Source organism: Myotis davidii, unplaced genomic scaffold, assembly GCF_000327345.1.
Source record: "Myotis davidii unplaced genomic scaffold, ASM32734v1 scaffold243, whole genome shotgun sequence".
NCBI lineage: Eukaryota > Metazoa > Chordata > Mammalia > Chiroptera > Vespertilionidae > Myotis > Myotis davidii.
Window position 1 is genome coordinate 2,935,843 of NW_006295183.1, and position 15,931 is coordinate 2,951,773.

Consider the following 15,931-nt stretch of genomic DNA (forward strand, 5'->3'; position numbering starts at 1 on the left):
GTACATATATACAATGGAATATTAAGCCTTAAAAAAGGAAGTCCTGCCATTTGTGATAATGTGCATAAGTTTGGAGAAAAGTATGCTAAGTGAAATAAGCCAGACACAGAAAGACAAATATAGCATAATATGTAGAATCTAAAAAAAAAATTAAAAATAAATCAAACAGGACAGTGGTGGCCAGGGGTTGGGAGGTTACACATAAGTGGGGGGGGGGTGCAGATCTTAGTAATGGGGTACAACTTTTAGTTGTAAGATGAAGAAGTTCTAGAACTCTAGATAATATATTTTATACTTGAAATTTACTAAGAGAGTAGATCTTAAGTGTTCTTACCACAAACATACACACACACATACACACACACACACACAAGATGGTAACTCTAGGAGGTGATGGATATATTAATTAGTCTGATCTTGGTAATCATTACATAAGGTATACTTTTATCAAAACACCATGTTGTACACATTAAATATATGCAAGTATTTATTTGTCAATCCTACCTCAGCAAGGCTAGAAAGAAAAGGTAAACGGATCCGAGCATGACAAAATATTGTCATGGACAGTGACATCTTTCTATTTGCACCAAAGAAAATGCTGAGTGGAAGGGTGTTCCAAATGTAAATACTGCCATTGCCTTGTTTTTTTTCAATCTTCAGCTGAGGATATGTTCTTACTGATTTCAGAGAGAGAGGAAGGGAGAGGGAGAAGGAGAGGGAGGGAGAGAGAAACATTAACTGGTTGCCTTCTGTATGTGGTTGCCTTCCAACAAGAGATCAAACCCACAACCTTTTGGTGCATGGGACAATGCTCCAACCAACTGAGCCCCCAGCCAGGGCTCCACTGCCTTTCAATCCTTGAACCTTGTTCCTTGTGAGCAAGGAAGAGAATTTCCCCGTATTGAGCATCTTCTTGGTCCCAATCTGTTGCACTGAGGAAGTTAATAGGCACCTTTTGAGGCATTCACTGCTTTAGGATCCCATAGATGGAAATACTGACACTCAGAAGGATGATGTGAATTCTTCAAAGCCTGTATGGTAGTCCACATCTACCCTGAGTCCACTTTGAGCTTTTTACTCCAGCCCAGCCACCACTAATGACAAGATTTCCCGACAAGGTGTGCGTACTGAGTTCTCCCTGTGCAAGAAGATGCATTACATTATGACTGAGGGTCATTGTAACACCTTTCAACTACTCTACACTGTTCATGGTGTGAATTATAAATAGCTTCACTTTGGTCAGGAATATCGAGGTGCATTAGCAACTTTTTAGAAGAGTGATGACGTAAAAACACGTGGAGCAACTGCTGATCCCCTCTGCACCTCATTCTCCCAGGACCCACTTCAGCAATTGGGTATTGGGGTCATGTTTTCAATGGTTTCAGGCAATTTCCATGTCTATAATTATCCAAAGATGCTCAGTGCACCAACCCCTTCACCCACTTGGGTCTCCTTTTATTCACTGGGTCTCCTATCCTCACCACCTACTTTGCTAATAGCTTATCTTCACCTCTAAATGAATTTGTGTCTTAGACATATAGGTAAGGCCTTATTGTGTCACCCCAACTCTCAGCCACATGAACATTACGCATATCTTCTTTTTCTAAGAGTCTGTAGCATTAGACATACCTTTGTTTACAACTGTCTTCCTTAAATATTCACTCCTCTTAGCTTCCTTGGCAGGAATCTCTCCCACCTCCAACAGCACCACACCTGGTATCTTCACTAGTCTCAGAATCCTGCCCAGGCGCTAAGTTGGATATTTTAAACATTTATTACGTCATGTAGTTCTCAAAACAACCCAAAGTTAGGTACTGTTCATATTCCAGTTTAAAAGATAATAAGCTGAGATTCAAAGAACTCAAGTGTCTTTTCCATATCACTCAGCTTATATGTACTGGAGCATGAACTTACACCTAGGATTTTACAAATCCAATTCACTTGTATGGAAGAATGCTTGGAATCCTTCCATTTCTTCCTACGAGTGTGTCTTATCATGTTAACTAGACAGTAAATTTCCTGGTGGTGAGACAAAACGTCTTCTATTATTTTTGCCTCCTTTTCAGTAGGGCTCTCTGCTGAGGGCTCAGTTACTAATCCTCTATTGACATCGACGAGATGTGTGATGTCTACCGTTTCTTCGCTGGGGAAGGGCACTGTTCATTCCATTCCCACAGGGAGCTGTACAGTCACGTGATACCAGTGATGAGCTCCTGTGGGTGCCAAGAACAGGATCTGGAATCGGAAGATCCAGGTTCTAACAGTGGCTGCCCCAGAAACTAGAAAATAAACCATTGGCCAATCCCGTCATTTGTAAATTGAAGATACTAAACCCTGTGACCTCCACGGGCTCTGCTACCTCTAATATTCAGTTGTATGGCCCTTGATGAATGCCTCCAGGCATAGATATTCTGTAAACTTCAGGGAAACACAGCTAAGCCCTCCAAGAACAGGAAACTACCAAGTTAGGAAGCCCAGCATGCTATCCGAGTTGACATGACCATCTTTTCCACTTGGAGTCAGTGTGGGGGAGGGCAGGAAGGGCTGTTAAGAGTTCAGCAGACTCTTGAAAGCCAGGGCTCCAATACTTACAGCTGGGCATGCCCTGAGTACTGGTAAGTCACTTTCCCTGTTACCTCAATAATGGCCCTTCCTCTTGGCCCATCTCCCACCTCACCCTGCCATAAATATACTCCAGTAATATTTTGAAAATTATTTTGCCTTTTGTTTGAAACAAAGTAAATTTTCTAGTGGAGAGAAGTAGCTGAAACCTTGTAGCTATGCTGTTCGGCACAGTCTGGGGTCATTAAAGTGTGGGCAGTGTGAATGTTCCACATGAATGGCCAAGCCTGCTTTGCATATTTCGTCCTGGAATTCAGAACCAAGCTACCCGAGGACCCCTAAGACTAAGCAAATAAGTCTGCTCAAAATGCAGTTCACATTGTTCTTTAAGGAGAAAAAATGATTGTTTTGGACCATAAATGATCCTTGCTGAGAAATTTAGATAAACGTGAAACTATTTAATATCTCATGCAAAAATCTGGCAACGGTTTGATACATTTATGACTTTCTGAGTAGTTTGGGAGCAAGGCAGACCGACTTCCCAAAATGCACTTCCATAAATATTCAGATGGTGGGTGATTGTAGTAAATCCGGAGAAATATGCAACATGGCATTATGCTTCTCAATCAAATATGCTAAACAGCTCTTTCATTCATTGCACTGGATAAAGAATGCTAATGTGGCAAAATGATTTCTATAAAAGATTCATGTACAAAGTTTGAAAAGTAAATTTGATTAAAAAGAAAACACCTAGCTCAAGCAACTCCATGGGAAAGTTGCTTTAAATACAGCATGGAGAAAATACTCAAATATGAAGCTGCTTGGAATGTCTCCTCTAATTGCCTCATTTGCATTCTGCTTAGGTATTCAATTGATCGGCATACTGACCTGGACAGGTTTTTCACTATTAATCCAGAGGATGGTTTTATTAAAACCACAAAACCTCTGGACAGAGAGGAAACCGCCTGGCTCAACATCTCTGTTTTTGCGGCAGAAATCCGTAAGTGTTTTCCTAAGGGCTTTGATTCTGCTTTATCAATTATTATTCCCTCAGCTTCCCCATATTCTGGAAAGGGACAGGCAGCTGAGAGAGAATAAACATGTTTTCCATCTTTATAATTTATTTTTGGTTCTCCATCTAGGAAGTCATACAAGTAAAGACACAGAGACGTTTTTATTTTCTCTGGGTGCAGACTTGGCCAGTGAGCTGACCACCCTCAGCAGCTTGACACTCATGACCTTCATGGAAGGATTCCCCGCTATATCCTGTCACTCAGTTTTGTTTAAACCCAGAGCAGCAGAATCCTCAGAGCCGAGATTTGTGGCTTCTTGTTTACCTGTAGACCAGTGGTTCTCAAACTTGATCGTGTGTTGGAATATGATGGAGGGGTTGTTATAACAAAGATTTCCCTCAGCGCCTCTGGTTCAGTAGGTCTGGGCTGAGGCCTGAGCGTTTTCATTCCCAAGGAATTCCCAGCTGGTTCTGCTGCTGCTCTGGGGAACCCCAGTTTGAGAACCACTGCTATGGACTACACTCTGGGGTGGCAGGCTCTATTCTAAGCATGTAGAATATAACCTCAGCATCAGAATCAGAAGAAATAGAAAAGTGGTTCTTCCTGGTCTAATATTCACATTTATTCCAGAGCATCCCTCGCACCCTGGTCCTAGCATACTTCCGGTTTCAGATGGCTTTTATGCCAATAATGCCTGTCCCTGCACTGCCTGGAGGAGTGGCTGGTGCTTACTCCTTCCTAAGAGTAACCTTGGACCAACGTGCATTCCTACCTGGCACTGACTGAGTGCTCGCTTTCCAGACAACCGGCATCAGGAAGCCAAAGTCCCCGTGTCCATTAGGGTCCTGGACGTCAACGATAACGCTCCCAAGTTCGCTGCCCCTTACGAAGGCTTCATCTGTGAGAGTGATCAGAACAAGCCACTATCTAACCAGGTAACCTGGCTTCTCCTCTCCCCTGGCTATGAGCAAGGCATTGGGAAACAAATTTGTTTGTTTTTTTAAAAATATTTTTTTATTGATTTCAGAAAAGAAGGGAGATGTAAAGAGAGAGAAACATCAATGATGAGGGAGAATCATTCATAGGCTGCCTCCTGCATGCTCCCCACTGGGAATCAAGCCCACAATCCGAGCATGTGCCCTGACCAGAAAATGAACCATGACCTTCTGGTTCATAGGTCAACGCTCAACTACTGAGCCACACTGGCTGGGCGGAGTTTGGTTTTTGAGAGCATCACCTGGAGATATTTCCACTACCCAAGAAAGCTTCAGAGCCACAGCTCTGGAATTGTGTTCTCTGATTAAAACCAGGCTTGTTAGCCAGCCGGGAATTTTTAAATAAATGATGTGACAATGTCAGCATGATTTAGTTATGGGCCACCTTTCTCTTTCAGCCAATTGTTACAATTAGTGCAGATGACAAGGATGACACAGCCAATGGACCAAGATTTATCTTCACTCTGCCTCCTGAAATCATTCACAATCCAAACTTCACAGTCATAGACAACAGAGGTTCGTACCAAGGTTCCTATGCCTTCAGAGATGTAGAAATGGGAAATGGGTGGCTTTTATGTTGCAGAGCACAAGTATTTTCCCTAATCTCAATAATCAACGCCTTTCTGGTGAAGAGCAAACGGGAGATCACAATGCTGTCTTTATTATGAGGCATGGGCTCATTTGGCGCCTATGAATGAGTGACTCTGATGGAATTTTACTTTTGCTGTTGTTGTTGGCTTCGATGGTCACGAAGCGGTGGGGAAGCTTATAGAGCCAACAGCAAATAACTTCCTTCATATTTTTTTTCAGAGGTTGATGAACCCGAGAGGGGAAGTGTGGCTTTATGAATATTGATATCAGGTAGAGATTAAAACACATTAGGTCAAGTTTACCAGGCAATGGAAGTTTTCAGCTGGCCTTTTCTTCCACGCGCAGTTGGGATGCAGTGTGATGGGTACAGAGCTGGGTCCGTGAGGGTGGCTGCGGGATGACCGCCAGAAGGGCATGGACAAGGCACCTTGTGGCCACGGGAAACGTGGGAAAAGCAAATGCGTCCTGCTTCCCAGTGCAAAGTCTTCAAGTTGTTTTTGTTGTATAGACCCAAATGGATGCAGCCCCTTGACATCGTTGGTGCCAGAAGTAGGATAAAAATCTAAGTTTCTTGACTCCCGGCCGGACTGTTTTGGTCTGCAGCTGTTCCTATAAACCTATGACAATGCAGGTCGGTAAAACAGGCTGACAGACACCAACATTGGACACAGGAATTAAAGGCGGTCCTGAGTGTAGATATTTCATCAGGTATGAGCTAGCTGTGTGCCAGGCTATAGGTTGATTGCTTGCTCGGTGACTGAGGCCAGGCTTATAGGACCTTAAATTAATCGAAGAAGTAGTAGTATCTCTTCATCATCGTTATTATCATCCACTATGATCGGTATCATAAATGCCAGCAGCTATGTTGCAAACACCAGGCCAAGACCCTTCCCACACTCTGCCCATTGAATTCTCTCAGCCCACCACAGCTAAGGGTTGTTATTATTATTCCCACTTAAAAGATGAGGAAAATGAGGCACAGAATTATCAAGAACTAGTAACTTGTTCACAGCCGATCAGTTACAAGCAGGGAAGGGATTGACAAGTATAGATAGGCAGTTGCAAAATAGCCATGGGGATGTCAAGTACAGCACAGGGAATATGGCCAACAATATCGTAATAACTACATAGGCTGCCAGGTGATACTGGAAATATCGGGGAACACTTTGTATGCTGTCTAACCGCTAAGCTATAGGTCTGAACCTAATACAAAGTAACACTGAATGTAAACTGTAAGTGGAAAAGGAAAAAAATTAAAGTCATTCAGCTGCACTGGAGGTGGATCTAGATGTTAAACCCAGGCACCCAGAGACAAGAACTTGCAACCTGGGCCACGCATCCTGCTGGGCTGATTATTAGAACAGAGGAGTCTTCCCCATGCCGCTTGGATTTGGGGTGAGACGACCTGACCTACTTCATTATTACTTCTTGCATTGATTTGCCCTGACAGAGAATAGAATCAGCAGCCTTTCCGCGCATGGACGATGCCCAATCCGCTGAGTCACACCGGTCAGGGATGAGTTGAGCATTTAAATGCAGCCCTTCTTAGTCAGGCGCATATTAAATGAGTCTCTGGGGTAGAAGGGCCCAGGTGTTATGGCAAAGATTCCTCTCCCGATGCCTTGCTTTCTCGGTGGACACACTCTGGACAACCAGGGTGTGAAGGAAGTTAGAGGGAGAGACATGTATTTTAAAGGAACCGGACAAAACAACCTCTAATTCCCTTTGTAAACGATTTCCATCATTTTAAAATAGAAACCTTACTTGGAGCTCTTGAATGTTGTATTTCATCTGAGGTTTTTCTTGTACTTGTTGGCTTTGGTTCATGTGCATGTATGAGCGCCTTAAACCCCTTAAAGGGAGAATTCTGCAAAGCACTGGGATATAGATAAACGATTCTCAGCTAGAAGCACGTCGCCTCCCTGGGGCATGGATGTTGTGTCACGGTTTCCTTTTGCGAAGGTGCATCTCTCCAGAGAAGGCAGACCCTGGCAGGTAGTGGACACGAATGTGCACTGAGCTGAGTTGAACGTAGCGTTTCAACACATTCACAGCGTTTTTATAATACTTCGTACGATATGTGAGCACCTTTGAGCTTCTGAGAATCCGTGTTTCCACTCTTGGAATGTTCTTAATTCCCAAATTATTTTCGGCCAGCCCTGGGTTGCTACATGGCTATATTGTTTCAGCCTAGGCTCATGTCAGTTTTACGATGGGAAAAAACAAAAAACTAAAAATTTTATCACTAGTGAGGTGATCTGCATGGCTGTCCGGGAAACTCTGGTGTTCTCACATGCCTCAAATGCTACCACCTCTTTTATTACCTGTCTTCTCAAATACCTGCGGTCAGACATTTATCTGTGTGTTTGTATAATCCACAACTCTCATCCGAGCTTCATTGCTGGATGTATTGCCTACATCCCCAGTTTATCCTGACCCCTCCCCCCAAAACAACAGGCGTTTTTTAGGCTTCCGGGCTGTGCCAACGTCACCTCCATCATCAACCTTGTCTTCCTTACTTTTATGTGCGCAATAATACTCAGCTGCTGTTAACTCCCTGAAACATTACACCAAGACATACTGCTCTTTGGGGAGTTATGAGTATGTCACATTGTCCCCATGCTAGGAGGATGCCACCTGTATTTTCAAGGAGATTATATTCCCATAGATGAGCCAACCCGTTGCACAATCTGTGTCCCCTTTCTTATAAGAGCCACATCCTAGATTGGAGCCACCGCTTTTGCAGGAAATTGCTACTTTTTAAGAAAAACGACTTTATTAACTATGGCCAACAGTTAATGAAAACTCCCATGTTTAGAGCTATCATGAAACCTTAAAGCAAATGCAGTCCTATAATTATCATTTAATAGAGTATCTTTCTACTAGATCCTAAAAGTAATTACATATTGAAGTAATCCAAAAGGAGGAATCACTTTCTACATCTTATTACTAGCCCACGGAGCTACCAGATTTCTCGGCTGAGACGGTTTTCCATAGAAAAAGCGGCAACCAGGCGGTAATGGTTTACATCACACTGGGTAAAAGCATCAGTTCTTTCTCCTTGAGTGTTTATTTTCATTATGCCATGTAAACACTTGGGACTGTGTTTGCCTAAACTTGACATAAGCACAGGGCGTCTTTTTAAAACCTGGATTTATGGGGGTAACATTCATTAATAAAAGTATATACCTTTCAGGTATACAATTATATAATACATCATATGTATATTGCATTATGTGTTCACCACCCCAAATCAAGTCCCTTTCCTTACCCTTTCCTTTCTCTTCTACCTCTCCTCAGCCCCTCCCCCGGTGGTCACCATACTGTTTTCTGTTCTATGAGTTTTTTTTTCCTTTGCTTAATCCCTTCACCTTTTCACCCTGTCGCCATCCCCCTGCCCTCTCATAGCTGTCAGTCTGATCTCTGTATCTGTGAGTCTGTTTCATTTGTTAGTTTATTTTGTTCATTAGGTTCCAGATATAAGTGAAATCAGATGGTAGTTATCTTTCTTTAGAAATATAAGGGAGGAAGCCATCTTCATGCATACAAATCTTTTCATTCCTTTTATCTCGCTCCATTCTACAGCCCCAGCTTCGGAGACAAGTCTGTAGGCAGACAATGGAGATAAAAATGTTCAGCATTTAAGTCCCTCCTGAGCTGTTAATACCGAAAAGGGTGCTGTTTGGGCAGATGAAGAGCGGATCCATCCAGGTTTTGAGATGCATTTACTTTGAAAATGTCAGACTCAATGGCATCTCTAAAAACACAAGAAACGTGGAATGGATAAGGAACGAGCCAAGCAAAAGAAATGCTGAGACCAGCCCCTCTCATCTGTCTAGCGCTTCATGAATTTATAAAACCTTCCCATGGCCATTGTTTCACTTAATTTCTCAAACAGCACTATGAGGTGGGCATGTTGAATATTTTTATCCCCATTTTCCAGCTGAGGCAAGGATATGGACAGCAGAAGCTTCAGAGGCTCAAGTTCATGCTGCCAATGAGTGAAATAATGGAAAGTTTGAGGAGTCGGAGGGTTCTCGCTTAGTGAGCCTAACACCGTGTATTACGAATATAAAGCTCATGTCTTTTCTAGTTCATTCTTTTTGCAAAACCTTTGTTTATCCTGTAGTCAAATAATAACAGTCTTCAGAAGAGGTAAAACCTGAAATTCAATGAATCAATCTAGGTTTCCAGGGAAAGTGTGAACCAAAGACAAGATGTACTTCGATTTCAATTTTAATCATAGCCATCGCCATTGTGGTAAAATAAATTTGCAGAGTTTTATAATTTTCTTCTATGGCCTAATTAATACTATTCTTTGAAGGAAAATTAGAAAATCCAAACAAGCGGAAATAAAAATTTAAATGATAACATAACTTGATGGTAATATAGTGTCCAGAAATAAACCTGATACTTTGTACACACTTCCAGACTTGCCCTTGGCATATATTTTGATCTTTAAACAAGGCAGTCATGAAACACACATCCAGTTTTTCCCCACTTACTTATGTCAACATCTTCTTCTAAATAACTTCCTAATTTCCACCTTAAGAATGTCTGATAACAGTTGACTACTGTTGCATAAGTACATTTTCTTTTCTTTGTTGTAAATATATATATAATTTCAGAATGGAAGGGAGAGGGAGAGAGAGATAGAAACATCAATGATGAAAGAGAATCACTGATCGGCTGCCTCTTGCATACCCCACACTGGGGACTGAGCCCACAACCCAGGCATGTGCCCCTGACAGGAATCAAACCTTGACCTCCTGGTTCATAGGTGGCTCAACCACTGAGCTACACTGGCTGGACGCATAAGTACATTTTCACATACATTTGCCAAATATCTAATTATTCTTTTAGGCTAAATTCCTGGAGTGGAATGACTGGATCAAAAGCTTTTGATACTAGTAATTATTGACAAAATACCCACCAGAAATGTTTACAATACCAGTAATATTTATAATAACCTTTAGTAACGTAGGTGAGGTCCCATTTCCTCACCATCAAGCCAACTCTAGATATTACTTTTCTAAGTCATTGACAAATTGATAGGTGAAATATAATCACATTTTAAAATATCAATTTCTTTCATGATTAGTAAAGCTAGAAGTTTTAAATAAGTCTTGATTTTTTTTTTCCTTTGTAAATCTGCTATTCATGGCCTTTACCCAGTTTTGGAATTGTACACGCATTCTTTAGTCTGAACTTGATTTGTGAAGTTCTTCGTCTCTTAATGCTATTGACATTTGAGCTGTGGAACCCGTTTCATAGGTTTCCTCCACATTTCAATGCCCTTCTGATTCTGAGCATGCTGTGTTCTGAAGTATAAATGGTGCACTTTTTACATCATTTTTCTCTGTTTAATATTATCCTTAGCAAGGCTTTCCTTATCCCAAATGGATATCAACATTCGCCTATTTTTTCCTTCTTATCCATCATGCTCCCCGTTTCCAGCGTTTATCCATATGAAATAGACAACCCCCAATTGTTGCCCATTGCCTAAACATCACTTGAGAAATAATGTGTTATTTCTAAAAGACTTTGAAATACCATCTTTATCGTCATCTCTGATTTTGGGAATGGGGGTTTTCAATTCTTCCCATTCTCTCCACATACTCTAGTGCTGTTATTATATTTCTCTTTAATGGCTGTATACATTTATATGTTAAAAGCTGATGTATATGTTCTCCATATTATTTTCATTTTAGTGCTCTTTCTTAAGTTTTGGTTTTCTTGTTCCTGTTGATATAATTTAAAATTAATGTTAATGTGCCTAAAAAGTACATTTGTGAATTTTATTGAGTTTATCTTAAATTTAAGAACTAAAAATTTAAAAGTATTCTTCTCATGTGGAAGCATGGTCTGACTTTCCATTGAATCAGTTCTTTCTTCATTTCCATCAGGGATGTTTTGTAGCTTCCTTCACTTTTGTTCTACACATTTCTTATTATGTGTATGTCTAGCTAATTTACATTTAGATACTCTTGTGAAGTGGATTTTTAACTTAAGTTTTCAAGTGACTATTTTTAATACTAGCTACAGCTATTTTAATTAATTCATTGTTCTAAAGTGATACAACTTCTCCGCTGATATTTTTCTGGGTTTCCTAAGGAGACACCTATATAAAAATGTGATGAGAATTTGCTTCATTCTTTTTTTAGTATTTGGTTATTTTTTGGGCTAATTGGATAAATGTGCACTTTTACAATATGTGTTCAATAATAGCAATAATAACGGATATTCTCACTTTACTTGCTACTTAAATAGGAATATCAGTTCTAGAGTTTCACCATTTATAGTTAATATTTGTATGGTGGGGCATGTGTGTCTGTGTGTGTTTTTAGGGAATTTCCTTTCCATTATTTTATTAAGAAATAAATGTCCAATTTTTATCACAACTTTGGATTCTAACCATAAGATAGTTTGATTTTGTCTTTTGACCTAAGGATTGGATAAACTAAATGGGAACATCCTAATATTGAAGCTAATATTTTTAATTTCTAAACCTCTTGTTTTAAACAATGATCATTTGATAAAGTAGCGAGGAAGAAGCAAGGGTTAGAGATTAAATGTCTGTCTTAACATTTTATCTCTAGAAAGGAATCAGTCGTAATATTAATACATGAATATTTAGCACATAATTAATCTCACTTTAAAAACTGTCAGTTATTACAGCACATCTCATTCATGGGCTGAGCTGCTATTTTGAGAGATAGAGGCCCTGGAACACAGAAAGCTGGCACAATTGGACCGCATCCCAGGTTCCCAGGACCCTGGGGCCGCGTGCTGCCCAATACAAAATAGATTTATTTCAACTAACATTGAGGGCCTGTCAGACCATGGTGTTACTTGGCTACTAAAACATTGCTTATTGATTTGAGCAGTAAGGGGCAATTTTAGGAGCTTGCCATAAGTTTCTATTATAATAATAAGAACTCTTAGGACTTTCAAGTCAACAAATTGAAAGTATAACCCTTTAGACAACTTAAACACCTTTCCTGTCTCATTTGACCTTCTTCGCCCTTGATGGCTCTTCCACACTTAGTGCCAGTGTGACTTCCATCAAAAGCTGGGTGTTCCCCTGTTCTTCTATCGAAATCTCTTCTTTCTATTCCTCCATAATCATGGACAAATGTGCTGTTCTCTTGTACTCTGGCCGGGAAGTTTCCTAGGAGTGAGCTTTAGCAGTGACTAGGACATAGTCCCTGATGCCAGGGAGTTCCCAAAGCCCACGGGGCTAAGTTAGTTATATTGTGAAAGTTCAGCTGATTTTGATAATGGCTACAAAGGACTTGTGCACAGAGGAGCCTGATGGTCATGGTGGCCCTCAAACAGGCCTGGCTGACTCCAGTCTTGCCACCACTTAAACCAGCCCTCACTAATAGACATACCTGAAGATGCCTCTCCAATTAAAATTCCTCCTTGGCTCTCCATTTTCTATGCATTTTTAAAACAACTTTAATATATATTTATTGATTTCAGAGAGGAAGGTAGAGGGAGAGAGAGATAGAAACATCAATGATGAGAATCATTGATCGACTGCTTCCTGCACATCCCCTACCTGGAGATCAAGCTCACAACCGAGGCATGTGCCCTGACTGAGAATCAAACCGCGACCTCCTGGTTCATAGGTCAACGCTCAACCACTCAGACAACTGGCCAGCCATCTCCTATGGATTTAACGGGCACTTTATAGCAAAGAGTTATGTGATCTCCCTCCATCCATGCAAACTGGGCCTTTGTCTCTTCTCTTGCTACCTTGAACCTTAAGCTCCAGAAACTTCAGACCACCTGTACTCTCCCCAATTCGCCACACTCTCACCCATCCATTCTCTGCTCTGTGGAAATATGCTCCTCTGCCTATTCCTCTCCCATGTCTCACTGTCAACGAAGTCTCTTCTAGGTGAAGCTTGGCCAGGTGTCCCCACTCCCAGCTCATCTTACTAGCAGAGACTTCCTTCTCTGTGCTCCTTAGTTTTCTTACCACCCTCAATCCTAAACAATTATTTCCCTGCCTGTTTCCCACTAAACTATGAGCTCGGTGGGGCATCACCCCAACATTAACAAAAGTGCGTTGACCAAATGCATGAGTTAAAGTCAAAGAGCGGATGGAAAAATGCCATGTCATGTGCTTCTGAAATTTCAGGGATTAGGTACTATTATGAAAGAAATGATCATGTCATGATATAAGCCTCAGGCTGAAAAAGACAACCTATCTTTTGATGTTGGAATGTTCCAAAGGAGTTGATATCACATCACCCACCCCTCCACTCATGCATTATCGATAATTCCATAAAGTTATGCTGGATATCCAGGGCTTGGGTACAGCGAGAGATGACCTTCACATGAATGTATTTGGCAAGAATAGTATCTAAGATGGGCCAGATGCAGGTAGTATGAGCTCTAATATGTGATACATTCAAAGTTTCATTTGAACTTAAAATAACACAAACATGACAAAAAGTTTGCATGAAAAGCAGATTTGGTTGAGTAAGAAGACAGCCAAGATTCACCCCGATTGGATCATCAACTGGCAAGCGTCTTTTTCTTTTCTTTCTCTTTTACTATTTTTTGTCTTAACTAAGTACATTTCTTTTTTTATGAGCAGCACCAAATAACATTCGAATATGCCTCTGGTTTTCCACTTTCACTATTCGAAGATACCCAAGCAGATTTCTGTGGAACTTTTTCCCTCCTTTAATTGCTTTTGGCAGATCAAAATGGCAGATGTCTTTTAATGCCCTGCCATTTTCACTGTGTAAATAATTATGTTCCTTTCCTGCCTGAAATTCATTGCTGCAGTATGTCCAACGCAGAGCGCAGTTTATCTGGGAACCCGCCCTCCCCATCCAGATGAAAAAAAAAAGCCATAGTTCTCCTTGATGGATCCCACACGTTACGCATTCAAGGCTTCCGCCTGTCACTGACTTCACTAACTCCTGGGATTTCTCAACTCACTAAAAGATCATAAATGTTTATATCCCACTGAATTCTTTAGAGGTTTTGAACCAAGAAACAGTTAGGTGGTATATTTCTTTCTCCTTCCCCATCACCAAGGAGAAAATGATCCCAAACACAAGTGGAGGGAGAATTGATTCCAAGGGATATGATAAATTATAACAATGAAAAATCTATTATAACAATGAACAGTGCACAGCACTTAGATAGCTTATACACACACACACACACACACAAGCAAGTATTCCTACAATGCTGTTTATTGTATCTCATATGTTGCCCCTCCCTCGGTTTTAAAGTGATAATGAAAAGATCATGATCTCCCCTCCCCAGTGGACTGCAGACCCTTGATTCGGTGGAAAGATACCACAGCCTTCAGTCTTGGGTCACACACTTTTCTTCATGAGCACATTAAAACTAGCCTACAACTAGCTTTTTCTAGAATTTACCTCTTTGCAGCATTTGCTTCATTGCAAAATATTGAGAAAATAGATTTCTTTTTGCCTCTTGCATGTTGGTGTGTGTGTGTGTGTGTGTGTGTGTGTGTGTGTGTGTGTGTGTGTGTGTGTTTCAGGAAATGCTGTGAGAATAGGTGTTAAAGTGGGTCTCTCTGCCATACAATTTTTAGGTTTCTATGATCCGCTCTTTTTCTGGGACCTGAGTCTACCTTGATCTTCCTATAGGTTATGAAGAGGTGTCCAAATAATTATATAACCATATTGGGGACATCAGGTAAAAAAAAAAAAAAAAAGAACCAATGTAATTGATATGCTATGGTGTCAGGATTCTAGGGATGGCTGTGTGCTTACAAAAATACAGGGACACCTAGAGGAGTTTGATTCCTAGTTTTGTGTTTTCCATGTGATTGTGAGTAATTGCTTCCTTCTTGGTTTCTCAATTTCCCTTCCTATAAGTAAGGGTAATTATATTTTCTGCACACTGTTTCAAGAATTCTTTGTAGTAAGGTGTGCAGAAGTAACAAGGAATAGATTTGCACATATTAGCAGCTCAATAAATGTAGCCTAGTTGAATCTGACTCAACATAAACAATAGAAAAGAATAACGAGATAAACAATGAAGCTATTTAGCAGGAACACAATCCACAGTATAGACACAGGCAGTGTTGATCAGGTTGGGTTCAGAAGTGAAATGGGAGGAGGTGGAAACTGGAATGAACTGCAGACTAAGGAATCGGTCAAATCTGAGTGTGGGAAAGCCAGATTGATGCTGAGATGTGGGGGAAGGAATATAATCCAGCTCTTCATTCTGGTAGCACTCAGAACGCTGCTAAATGGGCCAAGATGAGCAAGGAAGGCCCCTGCCCTCAAGGAGATTACTGTCTCATGAAGAGGATAAACATTCAAACAATCACTGTAGACTGGAATGTGCAATTATGTGCTTTGACTACAGGTGGAGAGAGAGTTCATATGGTGTTCAGAAAGGAAAGGAAATAAACATATGCCCAAGCTGTTATGCTCATCTTTAAGCATTAGTAACATCAAATATAAATAACACAAACTTTAAAAATATCATTTGAAATTTCTATTATTTCAGTTCCTCAGAATGAAGATGGCAAATACTGGCATTGAAAATTAAAAGTGATTTTTCAAACATCCCAACTCTGGGTATTAAAAAAACAAAATCTAAAAATTAAACTTCCCAACCATGTCTATGCCATTGCTTAACATGTATACTTCCCACATTATTAAAGCTTAAAACTCCACTAAGACTTTTGGACACACTATGTATGCATTTCACATGTGTGCTTATGCATGTGTTTCCCATAATGCTGATAGTGCTATTGCCATG

The 15,931-nt window shown here is 40.6% G+C and overlaps 1 protein-coding gene across 1 annotated transcript in view; it reads left to right on the plus strand.

The window, feature by feature from the left end:
- CDH11 (cadherin 11) overlaps positions 1–15,931 on the plus strand; it is a 77,339-nt gene that overhangs the window by 52,352 nt on the left and 9,056 nt on the right. The window contains exons 8-10 of the mRNA XM_006769825.2: positions 3,426–3,562; positions 4,377–4,510; positions 4,969–5,086. Of these exons, the coding sequence (XP_006769888.1) occupies positions 3,426–3,562; positions 4,377–4,510; positions 4,969–5,086 (389 nt within the window). The remainder of the gene's footprint in view (positions 1–3,425; positions 3,563–4,376; positions 4,511–4,968; positions 5,087–15,931) is intronic.